The sequence below is a fragment of the Morchella importuna genome (genome assembly GCF_003444635.1).
Source record: "Morchella importuna strain M04M26 chromosome Unknown Morimp01GS002, whole genome shotgun sequence".
Classification (NCBI taxonomy): domain Eukaryota; kingdom Fungi; phylum Ascomycota; class Pezizomycetes; order Pezizales; family Morchellaceae; genus Morchella; species Morchella importuna.
In genome coordinates, this window is record NW_025763399.1 from 60,925 (window position 1) to 75,057 (window position 14,133).

At 47.3% G+C, this 14,133-nt stretch overlaps 4 protein-coding genes across 4 annotated transcripts; 2 read left to right on the forward strand and 2 right to left on the reverse strand.

Moving 5' to 3' along the window:
• Window positions 1-1,151: 1,151 nt before the first annotated feature.
• LAJ45_00914 (uncharacterized protein) lies at window positions 1,152-1,700 on the forward strand (the record flags this gene model as incomplete). The annotated part of the gene is made up of 1 exon (XM_046110513.1): window positions 1,152-1,700. The coding sequence occupies one exon, from the start codon at window positions 1,152-1,154 to the stop codon at window positions 1,698-1,700; it is 549 nt and encodes a 182-aa protein (XP_045975691.1).
• An 824-nt stretch (window positions 1,701-2,524) lies between these two features.
• Window positions 2,525-6,392, reverse strand: LAJ45_00915 (uncharacterized protein; the record flags this gene model as incomplete). Its single annotated transcript, XM_046110514.1, has 3 exons — window positions 2,525-2,815; window positions 2,873-5,827; window positions 6,060-6,392. 3 exons carry the CDS (start codon window positions 6,390-6,392, stop codon window positions 2,525-2,527), a joined length of 3,579 nt encoding a protein of 1,192 aa, XP_045975692.1.
• A 943-nt stretch (window positions 6,393-7,335) lies between these two features.
• Window positions 7,336-10,058, forward strand: LAJ45_00916 (uncharacterized protein; the record flags this gene model as incomplete). The annotated part of the gene is made up of 5 exons (XM_046110515.1): window positions 7,336-7,387; window positions 7,481-7,764; window positions 7,822-7,952; window positions 8,033-9,583; window positions 9,632-10,058. 5 exons carry the CDS (start codon window positions 7,336-7,338, stop codon window positions 10,056-10,058), a joined length of 2,445 nt encoding a protein of 814 aa, XP_045975693.1.
• Window positions 10,059-12,508: 2,450 nt separating this feature from the next.
• LAJ45_00917 (uncharacterized protein) lies at window positions 12,509-13,647 on the reverse strand (the record flags this gene model as incomplete). Its single annotated transcript, XM_046110516.1, has 3 exons — window positions 12,509-13,021; window positions 13,099-13,266; window positions 13,327-13,647. The coding sequence occupies 3 exons, from the start codon at window positions 13,645-13,647 to the stop codon at window positions 12,509-12,511; spliced, it is 1,002 nt and encodes a 333-aa protein (XP_045975694.1).
• Between the last annotated feature and the right edge of the window lie 486 nt (window positions 13,648-14,133).

A 14,133-nucleotide genomic window follows, 5' to 3' on the forward strand; every position in this document is an offset into this window, starting at 1 on the left:
TCGTGTCATTATGGGCTACATTCTATTCTATTCTTCCACTGAGTTAAGGCTGCCCACACATGCCTCAGGAACAGGCAATGATTACATGATATATGTATATGTAGTTCTTAGATGTATACATATATGTAACTTAGTAGAATTGTAACCATAGAACATACAGTGAGAATAATATTCATGTTTAGATCAGAACCTCCTCAGTACCCTCAGCGAAGATTTACGAGCCCCTAATGCCTTTGAAGAAGGGTGATATCGTACATAAATTACGACGAGCCTTTACTTCAATACCATCAAATCTTGTTCTTGTCTAGGAACACATACCCTTCCTTTCATCAGTGCATCATGCTAGCTCAATGTCATAGTTTGCCCGTGCAAGAGTAGGGTACGCACTTTATTCAGTTATAAGAATCAGTCATTAAAACGAACGCCATTCAATGAATACTAGATCCCTGAATGGGGTATCTGTTTAGGACGGGCCCTGAACGTGGTTTACACCAGCAAGGTTTCTAATTCCCGAGTCTATAACTTACCACCATAGCCTTAATTTAGGTTCTGAATACGTACACACATGCAGCTAGGTTCGTACCCAACCTCACACGGCACACAGCTTACCTTGAGTAGGGTAACAAACGCAACTATATACATGTATCTATAAATGTAGGCCCCGAACTGTAGGTACGTATATGCGATTCCTTCTAATTATACAGTAAGGTACTGTGGATAGAATCTTAACCATCTCCAACTGCCACTACCCTTCATCACATTCGTTCGGCATCACCGTGACTTAGTTCTTTCAATCGAAATTCAAAGGCAAATCCATCAACACTCTTCAACGGCTCTGAGGACTATAAACTGAATATTTCAATTCTATACCCAAACATTCAAATGGCTACATTGTATGATTTAAGGAGTCAAAAAATATCAAGTCACCAAATAAGAATGGAGACCTTTGACCAAACAGGCTCACACTTCATAATGAATGAACGTGAAGGTCAGTCGTAAAATTATTCAAGCAGTGATCCTAGAACATTCCCCACTATCCTTGTTGATTGCTAAAATAGACAATAGATCAATACTCGGTAAATTGTTCTCCTGGTGTTTATCTTTCTAGGCCTCTCGCAGTTAACGACATGAATCAAACCATATCATGCAGGATGGCCCAGAATCCGGAACCCCCTGCAAGCAATTACACAGAAGACATTGATAAACTTGACCTTGATCAAATGAATCTCACGGAGACCACGAAGCGTGACTATAATGCTAATGATGTTATCATTGCCTATAGCGCAAGTGATGCGAGAGCCTGGCATCCGTTAAGCCCCGAGCTCACCACATTATTCGAGGGTTGGACAACACTCTCCTGGGAGCTTCCATTGGATCTACCGGGATTTACTGGTGCCCTCATGCCAATTAAATTCACACCATGGATCTCTGGTGCTCACCAAAGGGAATGTATCTCCCGCGACGAACCAGAAAACATTATTCCCCTGCAGTATTCCATGGTCTTAAAGAAGCTTGAAGGTTTTCAACAACATGGTGCAGACGATGGAGAAATATTCGATGACATGGAAGCGCCAGCTAGCTTCGTAGACATTGCATTTCAGGAACTATACGAGGCAGTGAGAGCTTCATATGATATGTCTCCCGAGCTTCCTAGTGATGCAATTCTCATGTATGGCATACATCTCGCCGCCGCCGTTTGAGGGAGTAGAGTCGCGACTCAGGAGGGCTGAAATACTTCTTCTATGTTTGCACTCAAGAATCAGACCCCATGGCACACATTAGGAGGAATACATGTATCTACATGATGTTTCGGCAAATGCTAGATATACATATGTAGCTGCAGTTCCGTTGAGAAGTAAAATCAAGGGTATAATAGTACATGGGGTACTACATACTATAGATCATAATAGAAATGGCTGGAATAAATACTCTTACGTTCAGAACCTTGTTGAATAATTCTTGAGTTTCTGCAACCAGCTACTCCACCCCGTAACAATAGTTCTATAGCATTATTCGATCTATAGGCGTATATGTTTTCTATTGAATTCACTTATCATGGGAATGACTCTCCCCCAACGATGAAGTTGTTAACCTGGGACACCTTGAATTAAACAAAAAAAAAGAAAGAAAAAAAACTTGGACATCTAGGATAACACGAGTGATTTAACATGATCCAATTACTACTACCGCCAAATTATAAATACATGTAGCTGCCCTCCAGATTATCCTGCCCCTCCGAATATGATGCCCCCCCAAAATCATTAGTCACCCGAATGTAAAATCATTACTAGTTTTACTAAAAGATCGTACTAGAGGATGGTTGTCCCAAAATTCGAATATCCTGCCCTCCTACTAAGCTGCCCCCCCCCCCCCCCATCAAGCCCGGGCAGACATTTCCAATTTCTGTGGTAGTGCTCCATATGATTTGTGTGATACATGTACACATTCATTGATTATAATAAAAACTCCCAAGTTAAAATTTATAAAACATCACCTCGCAACGATTATTTCTCCCCCTACATTATTACATTAAGCTGCTCCTTCCTCCCACCTCGGTGCTTCCCTGGCCGGTGGGCATTTCTCCATTCCTCTGCCCAACGAATTCTGTGTATATGGCCTCTAGTCTCTTCCTCTCATCTGGAGCTATACTAGGGCGTGTAGAGCTAAGTGAACTCTCGACATGGTCCCAAGTGATCATGACCTCCGTTTTCCCATCCCCATCCAAGGTTTTTTCCTCTTCAGCAGCTTGGGAAGCTATATCTTCCTCGGAAGGAGTAAGATTGCGGAGACGCTGTTTCTTTTTAAGTCCCTCGAGCTATATAACAAATGGGTTAGTGCTGGTTTGGTATAACCCTGATAAAGAAACGAATACCTTTTCCATGAGAGCGAGTCGCTCCTTTAGCATTCTCTTTGCTGCCAGACCCTCTTCGACCTTGTCTCTCCCCTTCCGGCTATCTCCCCACACAAACTCTAAAAATTCTACCTCCTCTCCGCGCTCCTTCTCTTTCTCATCACTATTACCCTGCTCCTCTCTCTTCCGAACTTCCTCGCCGATCATACCCTGAACGGCCTCTAGGTGAGCGTTGTAGAGCACCGCTTGTAAATCTGCCCCAGAGAACCCTTCTGTTCTCCTGGCAAGCTCCTTAAAGTCAACAGTATGATCGATCCGTAGCATACCGTCACCTACAATGGCTTCGAAGATCTCAAGCCTATCCTGTGCGTTCGGCATATCACAGAGCAAAGACTTATCCAATCGCCCAGGACGCAAAAGGGCAGGATCAATGAGATCTGGCCGAGAGGTAGCAGCTAGGACATAAACACCATCTAACCCTTCAGCTCCATCCATCTGAGTCAACATTTGGTTGACAACACGGTCTGTGACACCAGTACTGTCGTGCCCTCTCTTTGGCGCGATAGAATCAAACTCGTCGAAAAATAGAACACAAGGCTTTGCGCCAGAGGCTCGTTCGAAGAGATCACGAACGCTTTTTTCTGAAGCACCAATATACTTGTTCAGGATCTCTGGACCCTTCACAGAGATGAAGTTAAGGCCACATTCTCCGGCCACAGCGGATGCAAGAAGTGTTTTACCACAACCGGGATAGCCGTATAGAAGTAATCCAGAACGGAGACGCAGAGGACATGATGCAAAGATTGGCGCATATTTAGTTGGCCATTCAAGTGTCTCCAGCAGGATTTTTCGAGTCTCCGTTAGTCCTCCTATATCCTTCCATCGCGCCCCAGAGGTTTGCAGCTTCACACCACGAAGTCCAGCTGGAACAAAACCTTTTAGTGCAGCGTCGAAATCGACTCGTCGAAGTACAAGGGCTTCTTGGGAAAGGCGGTTCTGGCCGGCATCAACCATGCGCACCACAGCTTCGTGCCTAGCTCGCCCAACAAGAAGTACAAGATCACCAGGCATATACCCTTCTGTCTTTGCGGCAATGTCCCTCAAATCCAAGCCTTTCTCGAGGACACCATCCTTACCGATCACGCCCTCGAGCACGATTCTTCTCCCCTCCTTACTCATTGCCTTCAAGCTTACTATTTCTCTAAATACGTGTCCGCCGATAACAAGGTTATGCATGCTCTCTTTGGCCTGACAGCTTCCGAGAACTACAACACCCCTCTTCACACCGCTTCCGCCAGAAGAAGTATACTTCTTCACTGCGGCCACTACAACCTCTGCAACCTGTCTCACACGGGAATTATCCTGATTTTCAGACTCAGAGGCGCACAGCCTGTCGAGGTCATCCAAGATTACTATGGTTTTCCCAGTCTTTCCCGCAGTCCATGCAGCTTCATTAAACCAACGCGAGACTTGTTCCTTCACTGTTCCGACCCGCTCCTCCGCCATTTTCGAGAGCGAGCCGGGGTCAATAACTCGGTGAAAGTGGGGAGAACCGGAGAGACGTTTAGCAAGGAGACGGAGAATGCTTGTCTTCCCCGACCCGTGAGCACCGGAAAGGAGAACTGAAGAGGAGGACAAAAGATTTGTGGTAATGTTATTTAGAATATCATCAACTCCTACAATCAGCGTCCCCGTTTCATCTGGTGTAAAAATAGTCTCGCTTGTCTCCTTGAGAGCAATCGGTTTAGGGACAGGGGTGCCTAGCTCTATAGGCAGCCGCTTATCAGTTGCGAGGATCCACTTGATAGCTGTTGCGGAATCGGTGCCATCAGTGGAAGAAAGTTCAATTCGCATGATACCACCAGTGGTGATAGGGGAATCTTTAACGGCAGGAAGGATCAAGTTATCCGTTATTGCACCCTCAAGAATGTACTCTCCCGGGGAGATGGCACTTTTATCCTCCTCGATCATGGCCTTAGTCCCATTTCGCTGTCTTCTTGGGCCTAGGACCTCCTGCAACCTTGCAATCGCAACTTCTTCAAGTCGTTTTGTTCCTCCTCCCCATTTCAGTCCCGCATCTTTTTCGACACCCTGGAAGGGGAAGACTTTGATCTTTGCAATGTTCTTGACCGGAATCTGTGGCGGCGCGGGTTCAATGCGGATCATATCTCCCACCTGTCCGGGTGCAAGGTGAAGAGCTGCCGACAAGAGCCTGGAGAGCGCGATGTGTGTCCCATCTGGTGCAGACGGCCATTGCTTGATCACAGCTATAAGTTTAGCTGTTGGTATGACCTCCGGGGCGGTATCCTTCTTGTCCTTTTTGTCCTTATCATCCGGCTGCTGGGCTTGCGCTTGGGAAGGATCTAATGGTGGTGCAAGGCCTGGCGGCTTAACGACCGAGACCACTACGTGTGATACCCCCCGAAGTTGGCGTGCAGAAAACATCATGGTTGGATCGAGGTAAACAGCCATACCCTTTCCGCCCTCAGCAATTTCCTCCTCTTCTTCATTATCTGTATCTACTTCCTCATCATCGTCAGTTTTGGGAATGTATCTAATTGCCGGCAATGCGACAGCTCTTAGGAAAAGCGCATTCGATGAGGCTGCTGCCCCTTCGCTCTTCTTCTTTCCCGCGGCCGTTTTTGTACTTGTTGTACTCTTCGCGCCTCTACTCTGTCTTCTCTGACGAGTTTTTGGAGCAACGACAATCTCAGCGTCGGGAGAGATTTTCGCAAATCCATTCGGAGACGAAAGCGCTGACTCGGGCTCAACCTTGGTAAGGCGGATCGACGCGGTGGATGTGGGAGAGAGATAGACACTTATCGGATGGGCGGGGGATACACAACGAATTTGGGAGATTAGGTTGAGCTCGAGGAAGTTGGCATGGAGCTCAATGATTTCCCAGTCGCTCGGAGTAAGGGGTTCAATGTGCAATGTATGGGCTGGGGGAGGGTCAAGATGCAGATGGAGGGAAACCTGGAGGTTTGTTTAGTCGGGCCCACGATAAATGCGTAGAGGATCAAGAAAGATAGGTCTAGGATGCATATTTAACAGAATTTATAAGGTATTAAGGAAGAAGGAGTACGATGTACACTAATCATGAGTGTACAAACCTGGCGGTGTAATAATAAATTGGAGTTATAGGCAATTGTAGAGGGGTATATATGTGCGGTAAACGGTGGATCAAGACATAAAGGAGTTGTCGCACCTTTGACCCTTCACTTAAGCCCACGTTCCTCGCAAAAGCCGGATCCATCTCCACCACTGCATCTTCCACTCTCCCTGCGCCTGGCTTCCTTTTACTGGACATTCCTGTCCACCCTGCATACGCACATCTCGAAGTACTCGTTGTGCCCGAGCTACTTGAGGTTGTAGTCCGGAATGAGATCTCAACAACTACATTCTGGGCGGGAGTGTTGCTGTTGGTGAGCACTGAGACGAGTGATGTAGGAAGATTGAGGAAGCAGTTCTTAAGGGGAGAGAAGGAGACAGTAGCTGGGGTTGCAGGCGGGGATGGTTTCCGTGAGGCTGCGTGAGGCATCGTTCTAAACGGGTACGAATATCAGGATATCGCTAGCTAAGGGTTTGAAGTGAATATCGAGTGATTAATTGAGGATGTGTGTCGGTCAAGGGGTGAGGAAGGGATGAGAGATGGAGAGAGCGTGTTTATTTCTATTAGTGCATGTATCAGGCAGAGCCCTCAAGCACTAACAGAACTCGGGGGTGCAGATACTGCTGAACGCTGAGGTGTCTGAGACCGAAGCCGAGGCTCAATTGGTCGGGGCGGAGATGCAGGTGCCAGATACTACACAAACCGATCCACTCTGTTGCTATGAGGAAGATCACCCTAGCAACACCGAGATCTGATAAATGGTGCACTTATCAGATCCCATCTTGATAAGGTTTCAGCTGTATCAGTTGCAGGCTCTGTATTACCGTATATAGTTCTTTAGAATGATACTAGATAGGTTTTTGTGAGGACCGCGAGGGTTTATCAAAGCGATCCTCTACAAAAAACCAAATAGGGATACTGGTAGAGTATGGTGTATGTGGGTGCATAGGCCCAGCAAGCTGCTCCTCCAAGGATATGGAGAAAAAAACCTATGTGTTGCTAGGTATATCTTCGTTTCACTGGAGTCTGAAGCCAGCTTTGATTAGCAGATTTATAGAATGCGCATGACGATGTAGTTCAGAACTCTTTCGGCTGCGCCTAAAACCAGGGGCGGGGCTTGATTCACATATTTTACCCACCTCCCAACACAGTAAATTGTTGATCCTCGCCCGTGAACGCGCGAGTAACAACGCTCAACGCGTTCTTGTCACTGGATGTCCAACAAACCTAACCCCTTCCCTTGACAACAGAACAAACCTCTTTCTGTGTTCTCTTGTGTCTTTATTATCACCGACAACCTGTGCACGATCACTCCCACTATACCAATCAATCATCTAATATTCTTGAAAGAGTCCCTGCATATACCGCAAATATGGCTCAGCTTCCGACTATGAAGCTTGATGTCGACTACGACAAGCAGCAAAGTACGCTCTCCATTCTTAATCATTGACTGAATGCTCTTCTTTCGGTCGCAATTCGCCCTCTTCTCAAACGAGGTTTTCGCTTACACTGAATAGCTGCCTTTCAGTCTTTCCTCGCGGAATTCAAAACTACCACTATCACAGAAGCCGATGCCCGTGATGCCCTGTCGAACCTGAGCATGGACGATGAGCAGGAGGACATGGATATGAATGACACTCCCGGTCGCCGGTCTACGCGATCGGGCGGTGCTAGAAGACGGGCTGGGAGGAGGCCGAGAGCTGCGGTACAGGAACCAAAGCTCAAATATATGATACAGTTGCAGGAAATTGCAAACAGGGAGCGGGACTCAATAACAATTGAACTGAATGATCTCAAAGAGGTATTTTTTGATAGATGTAGAAAGACCCACCGGTAGAGGCTAATAATGTCGGGATAGTTCGAGGAGGGGTTTGCTGCGGATGAGCCGTTGAACCTGGTTTCTTCGATAAACAAAAATTGCGCACACTACATTGAGATCTTCTCTAGAGCAATTGACAAAGTTCTTCCTCCAGAGACACTCGAAAACACGTATGACCCCATCGCCCCAAAAAAATCCCGCCTTTAAACTCAGACCACTCCTCATAATATACAATACTAATGCCCCTCAGATACAACGACGATGTTCTCGATGTCATTCTTACGCAACGTCGGAACCGCAACATCGCCGCCGCTGATTCAACTGCGGATCCTCTCTCCCTTGACGATGCCCCTCAGCTATTCCCGGCGCTTCTTACCCGTCGCTACCAGGTCTACTTCAAACCCCTTACTCCCACTGGCGATCAGGGTAGTAAGGCTATGGCTGTTCGTAATGTCCGTGGCGCCCATCTAGGTCATCTCATTACCGTCCGCGGTATCGCTACTCGTGTCTCAGACGTGAAGCCGACCGTTCTAGTTAATGCGTATACATGCGACCGCTGTGGTTCTGAAATCTTCCAAGAAATCAAGACCAAGTCCTTTGCCCCACTTGTCGATTGTCCCTCACAGGAGTGCAAGAACAATGATGCACGTGGTCAACTCTTTATGTCTACACGTGCTTCAAAGTTCCTCCCATTCCAGGAAATTCGTATCCAGGAAATGTCAGACCAGGTCCCAGTTGGTCACATCCCCCGTACTCTCACTGTTCACGCCCACGGGTCTCAAACCCGCACTGTCAACCCTGGTGAAATCGTTGACATTGCTGGGATTTTTCTCCCAACACCATACACCGGTTTCAAGGCGATCAAGGCAGGACTCCTCACAGATACCTATCTTGAGGCAATGCATGTGGAACAACATAAAAAGCAGTACGACGATATTGTTGTAGACCCCCGCACAGTCCGGCGCATTGAGGAACTTCGTGCCGCCGGTAACCTCTACGATACTCTTGCTAAGTCAATTGCGCCAGAGATTTACGGCCATGATGATGTCAAGAAGTGCCTCCTCCTCCTTCTCATTGGCGGTGCAACCAAAGAAATGGGCGACGGTATGAGAATTCGTGGTGACATCAACATCTGTCTTATGGGAGACCCTGGTGTGGCCAAATCTCAACTTTTAAAATATATCTGCAAAGTTGCTCCTCGAGGTATCTACACTACCGGCCGGGGTTCCTCGGGTGTTGGTCTCACTGCGGCTGTCATGCGTGATCCCGTCACCGATGAAATGGTGCTTGAGGGAGGAGCTCTAGTTCTTGCAGATAACGGCATCTGCTGTATCGATGAGTTTGACAAGATGGACGACTCTGATAGAACCGCGATTCACGAAGTCATGGAGCAACAGACAATCTCCATTTCAAAGGCTGGTATTACCACATCATTGAACGCGCGGACTTCTATCCTCGCTGCCGCAAATCCGTTGTATGGACGCTACAACCCCAAAATCTCACCGGTGGAGAATATAAATCTTCCCGCCGCCTTGTTGTCTCGTTTCGATATTCTGTTCTTGATCCTAGATACCCCTAACAGAGAAAGTGACGAAGAGCTAGGACGTCACGTCACCTTCGTGCACATGGAGAATCGCCATCCCGACATGAATTTTGAGCCATTAACTCCGAGCGAGATGCGGATGTACATTGCGCAAGCCAGACAAAAGCGACCAGTCATCCCAAAAGAGGTGGCAGACTATATTGTCGGTGCCTATGTCAGCATGAGGAAGAATGCCAAGAAGGCAGAGAGTGAGAACAGGTAGGCTCCCCGCCCACAACGTCCAGATGCATAACTAACAGACCCCAGACAATTCACACATGCCTCCCCACGTACTCTACTGGGTATAATTCGTCTATCCCAAGCTCTTGCGCGTCTTCGTTTTGCCGACAAAGTTGTTATTGAAGACACCGACGAGGCTCTACGCCTGATTGAAGTTTCGAAGGCATCCCTCTACGGAAAGGATGACTGGGATGAAGATAACACCGTGAGCTCTAATATCTATAACATCATCCGCTCGCTCGCTTTCCCAGGTGGCGCCGCTGGTAATGGAAATGGCGAGCTCAGTATGAGGACCGTGAGGGACCGTGTACTCGCAAAGGGATTCACGGATGATCAGCTTGCGGAAGTGGTGGATGAATATGCTGCATTGGATGTCTGGCAGGTAGCAGGTGAAGGCACAAAACTTATCTTCGTCGGGGCGGATGACGAGGAAGCAATGGATGTGGAAATGTAATTGTGAAGTATGGGTTTCGGCTGCCTATTTTTTTTTGTGAGTTTAAAAGATTTGTATGTACGATACCACTGAATATGATGTGTTAACGTTATCATCCAAGATTTGATACTACCTTTTCTTGATGTCTGGTGCAGGCAACGAGTGCTTATACTTAATCATGAAATATCACTCGGTAGAAGTGAGTTCGATAAATGTGATCTCTAACCCATTTTCAGCTACTCTGAATGATACGGAGTTTCACTTTTCAGCGCTTATGGATGGTACCACTGCTACATCTCCGGATTTCTCAACGACGCCATCAGCCTTTCTTAGGAGGCGTCAAAGAATAAAAGAATTAAGCTCTAATTCGAGGGAATATTCCGTTTGAAGGCAGGGGGGTGTGATAAGCTGCTTTCATTTATCGCAATAGAGAATTACAGAAAACATTTCTTTCATCTCCAATCCACCTTGTCGCTATCCCCAAGAGTATCCTTTTATCTTTCTTTGGAAAAGGATAACCTTTTAACCCGACCGTTCTCAAAACTTAGAGCTAGTAACTTCATTCTATCCGCCCAGCCAAAAATCAACTCCATACCTGTGGGGCAACACCCCAAGACTCGACTGGGATTTTTCAGTCCCATAGCGGAGTTATGTAAAAATTTGTTCTTGAAAGAGGTATTTCTAGTCGTGATAGATGTTTACTATCCTATAAAAGAATATGTATAGATTGGAAAAGTTTCGCTAGATCCTACATCCGGCCCTGTTCATTAATTGAATGGAGTCCAGTACATCGTGGCTCACTGGCCACACCCCCTCCACCCCTCTAAGCCCCCCAGGTGGCTAGTAGATATATGTAGATACATGTAGCTCTTGTCCCAAAACCTACAACACCTAAGCCCCACAATCACAAAACAAACGGTATTATTGATCAGTTTGAGCTTTGAAGCTGATACGTACATCCGATATCCATTGGCTAGTCTCCTATAACGATTAGAGAGCTTATATGAAAGTTGCTAGATGGTAATTGTATTTTCTAAGTAAAGTATATATTTGTTAGAAGTAGTTGCCATAAGTTCACCTGATGTCCTAGGTGGACCTTAAACCACATTTGTTCATCATATCAGATCAATTGCATCTGGCTAGGTTGTGCCGTCTTGCCATAAGATTAGTCCACGGATACAAGAGCAGCTCCCTTAGTAGGGTTCTCGAAAGGCTACTCCACATTAACGCAAACAGCCATTCTCGTCTAGGGATGCCTCAGTATTTCAATCGCTACTGACCCCAAGTCTTTCACCCATTCCTTCACTATTCATTACTTTACAAAAAAGAAGCAGTCAAGAGTGTAAGCCTCGAGGTCGAATCCCCAAATCCCATCTCCACCTACATAATTCCCCTCTACCACGGGTCGGACAGAAACGCTAATATGGAAAAAGCCGAGGTTATCTAGCAGAGAGAGATATAAATACATTCCGTCAAAGACATGGTAAAGATGAAGCGTCTATGGTTACTACAACGACTAAACTGGGGCATGAGAGGTCAATTCAGGTACAAGAAAGTCCCCGCAGACTAAGACATCATAGGCAACAGCTAAACTACCACGAATGCAATGTTTTCAATATCCAAGGCCTATTGACCATTGCCAATTCAACCCCCATGATATACTCTGATCTGTCAAGATCTGACCTCATACATTCATAACCAGCAGCCGGCTTAGCCAAAAGAACATCGATAATCCGTCCGACATTGCAAGTGGTGGGGGACCCTTGGATGAGCTACAGGCAGGCTGGTATGAGGACTCTTAAGATTAGAGTCGAATTGCACGCATCATTACCTGTTTGTTCATGATCATAAACTTGTTCTACTCCTATGGGAGATAGGTAGATTATCCTTCTTCAGCACTTGCGCAGCAGACTCCCAAAGTTCACAGTACCAATGATCGATAACACCAATCGTATGATAATCTGATCTGATTCCTCACGACTTTCACAACCTTTCCAACGTCTCCCAGACCCAATAGCCGTACCGGTGTCAACTGGAATAAGGTGGTGTATAAATACATTCCATATAGGTCAGAAAGTATGAAGAAAATGAATGTTTTCATGGGGTGAGTCTTCCTGAGAGGCTTCTGGGCTAGGCCTGGGCTTGAGTGGCGAGCTTTAAATTCACCTACTGGCCAGTACCCAAACTTAACCATCACCAAGAGGAACTCAGAAAGTATATAAGTAGTTTTCAAGCGTGTATTTCCTTGCGTATACTGAGTACCAGAAATGACCATATACAGACCTAATATCTCGAGGCAAGTCCAATGGATAATTGTTTTCGTTGCTTGTATGAAGGAGTTGCTTGTATGAAGGAGTGGGGTGCAAAGCATACGCATATATATGGTGGGGGAGGTTACGAACTTAAGGGTACCAGACCATCATGATTACGGTAAGAAAAGGCTGTGAGGGGGACCAACACTACTAACTGTACTAAACCAATATCCCTTCATCCTCAATATACTCCTTCACAACCTGTGCAAAGCCCCCATCACCCACAAACCCCAGATCCATCGCCCGCTCTATCCTAAACCTCGCCGGCCAACTGCCCACAATCCTCTGCACCGTCTCATCCTTCTGCTCCTTCACCAGCTCCACCCTCTCCTCGCCGCCCACTGCGCCCAGTGCCTCAAGCATCTCCTTCACCGTGACCGTGATCCCGGGCAGGTTGATCTGCCGCATCTCCCCCAGCTGCTCCGCCGGCACGTTTACGGCATGTAGTATATTTGACACCACGGTGCGCGGAGAGGACACCCACAGCGACATGTCGCGCGACACGGGCAGCACGGAGGGTAGGTTATTTAGCGGCTCGCGGATGATGCCGGAGACGAATGATGAGGCGGCGCCGGAGGGTGCGCCGGGACGGACCACGACCGTGGGGAAGCGGAGGGTGCGGCCATCGATGTAGCCGCGGCGGGAGTAGTCGTTGATCAGGTATTCACACAGCTATCATGCGGGGCGGGGGTATCAAATCAACGGTTTCTTCTTCAGGAACGGTAGGTAAGGTAGACAGGTTATAATACCATCTTCTGCATTCCATACGACGTTGACGGCGTGGGCATGGTGCGCTCCGTCACCTCGTCCGGGAGGGTGCCGCCAAAGACGGCGAGCGAGGAGGCGAAGACGACTTTGATGCCGGGGACGACCTGAGCACCTATAAACAACTTGTTCCTCGATTCATGCCACCTCCTCTTCATTTCTCATGAGCTCCACTCCCAACATTCCGCCAGTAGCTCCCCGCTACGACATACCTTTCTCGCGCACTCCAGCAGGCCTCGCGTGGAGTCGAAGTTCACCATCATACCACTCTCAAAGTTCTTTTCCGCCATGCCACTCATGATTCCGTGGAGGATGAAGATGACGTCGAGGTCCTTTGTCACCAGCATCTCGCGGTCTGCCTGTGTTGCCAGGTTCGACAGCACTGCTGTGACGGGCTTCTCCTCGGGTGACCGTGGCGTCTTGGGGAGGATAATGTCTGTGATTGTGATATCCGTATAGAGAGGGTCCGCAATCAGGGCTGATACGAGCTTCTGCCCGATGAAGCCGGCGGCGCCGGTGACGAGGACTTTCATGGTGGCGAATTGGGTTTTTTTTTTCGATAATGGAACGATGATGTAGGTAGGTAGATACCACATAATGGATATCATTGCTTGTTTATATTTTTTTTTTTTTTTTTTTTTTTTTCAATTCCCCGCACCACGGCGGCAGAGGTGGGTTAGGGGTTCGTGAAATCTCGAAAAAAGCACAAATTACATCATAGAAAAAAGGGTCTAAAAAAGAAAAGAAAAATGTGCTCAGGTTTCAGGTCTGCGGGAGAGTCCCTGGTTGGGGCGTGTTGAGTGGTTGGGTGAGAGAGACCTGTGGTTCAAATAAGCATCAGCGCCAGTGCAGAACCAGTAGGTGATAGGCTCCCGCTTTCTTTTTTATCTCCGTTCCCGTGCTGACATATCGGCGCGGTGTAGATCGAGCCTTGACATCTTGACAGCTATAGACTACTCGGGGCAGGCAATAAGAACCTGAAAATGCAAGCTGCAAGCATGTGCTCAATTTGGTGTAGC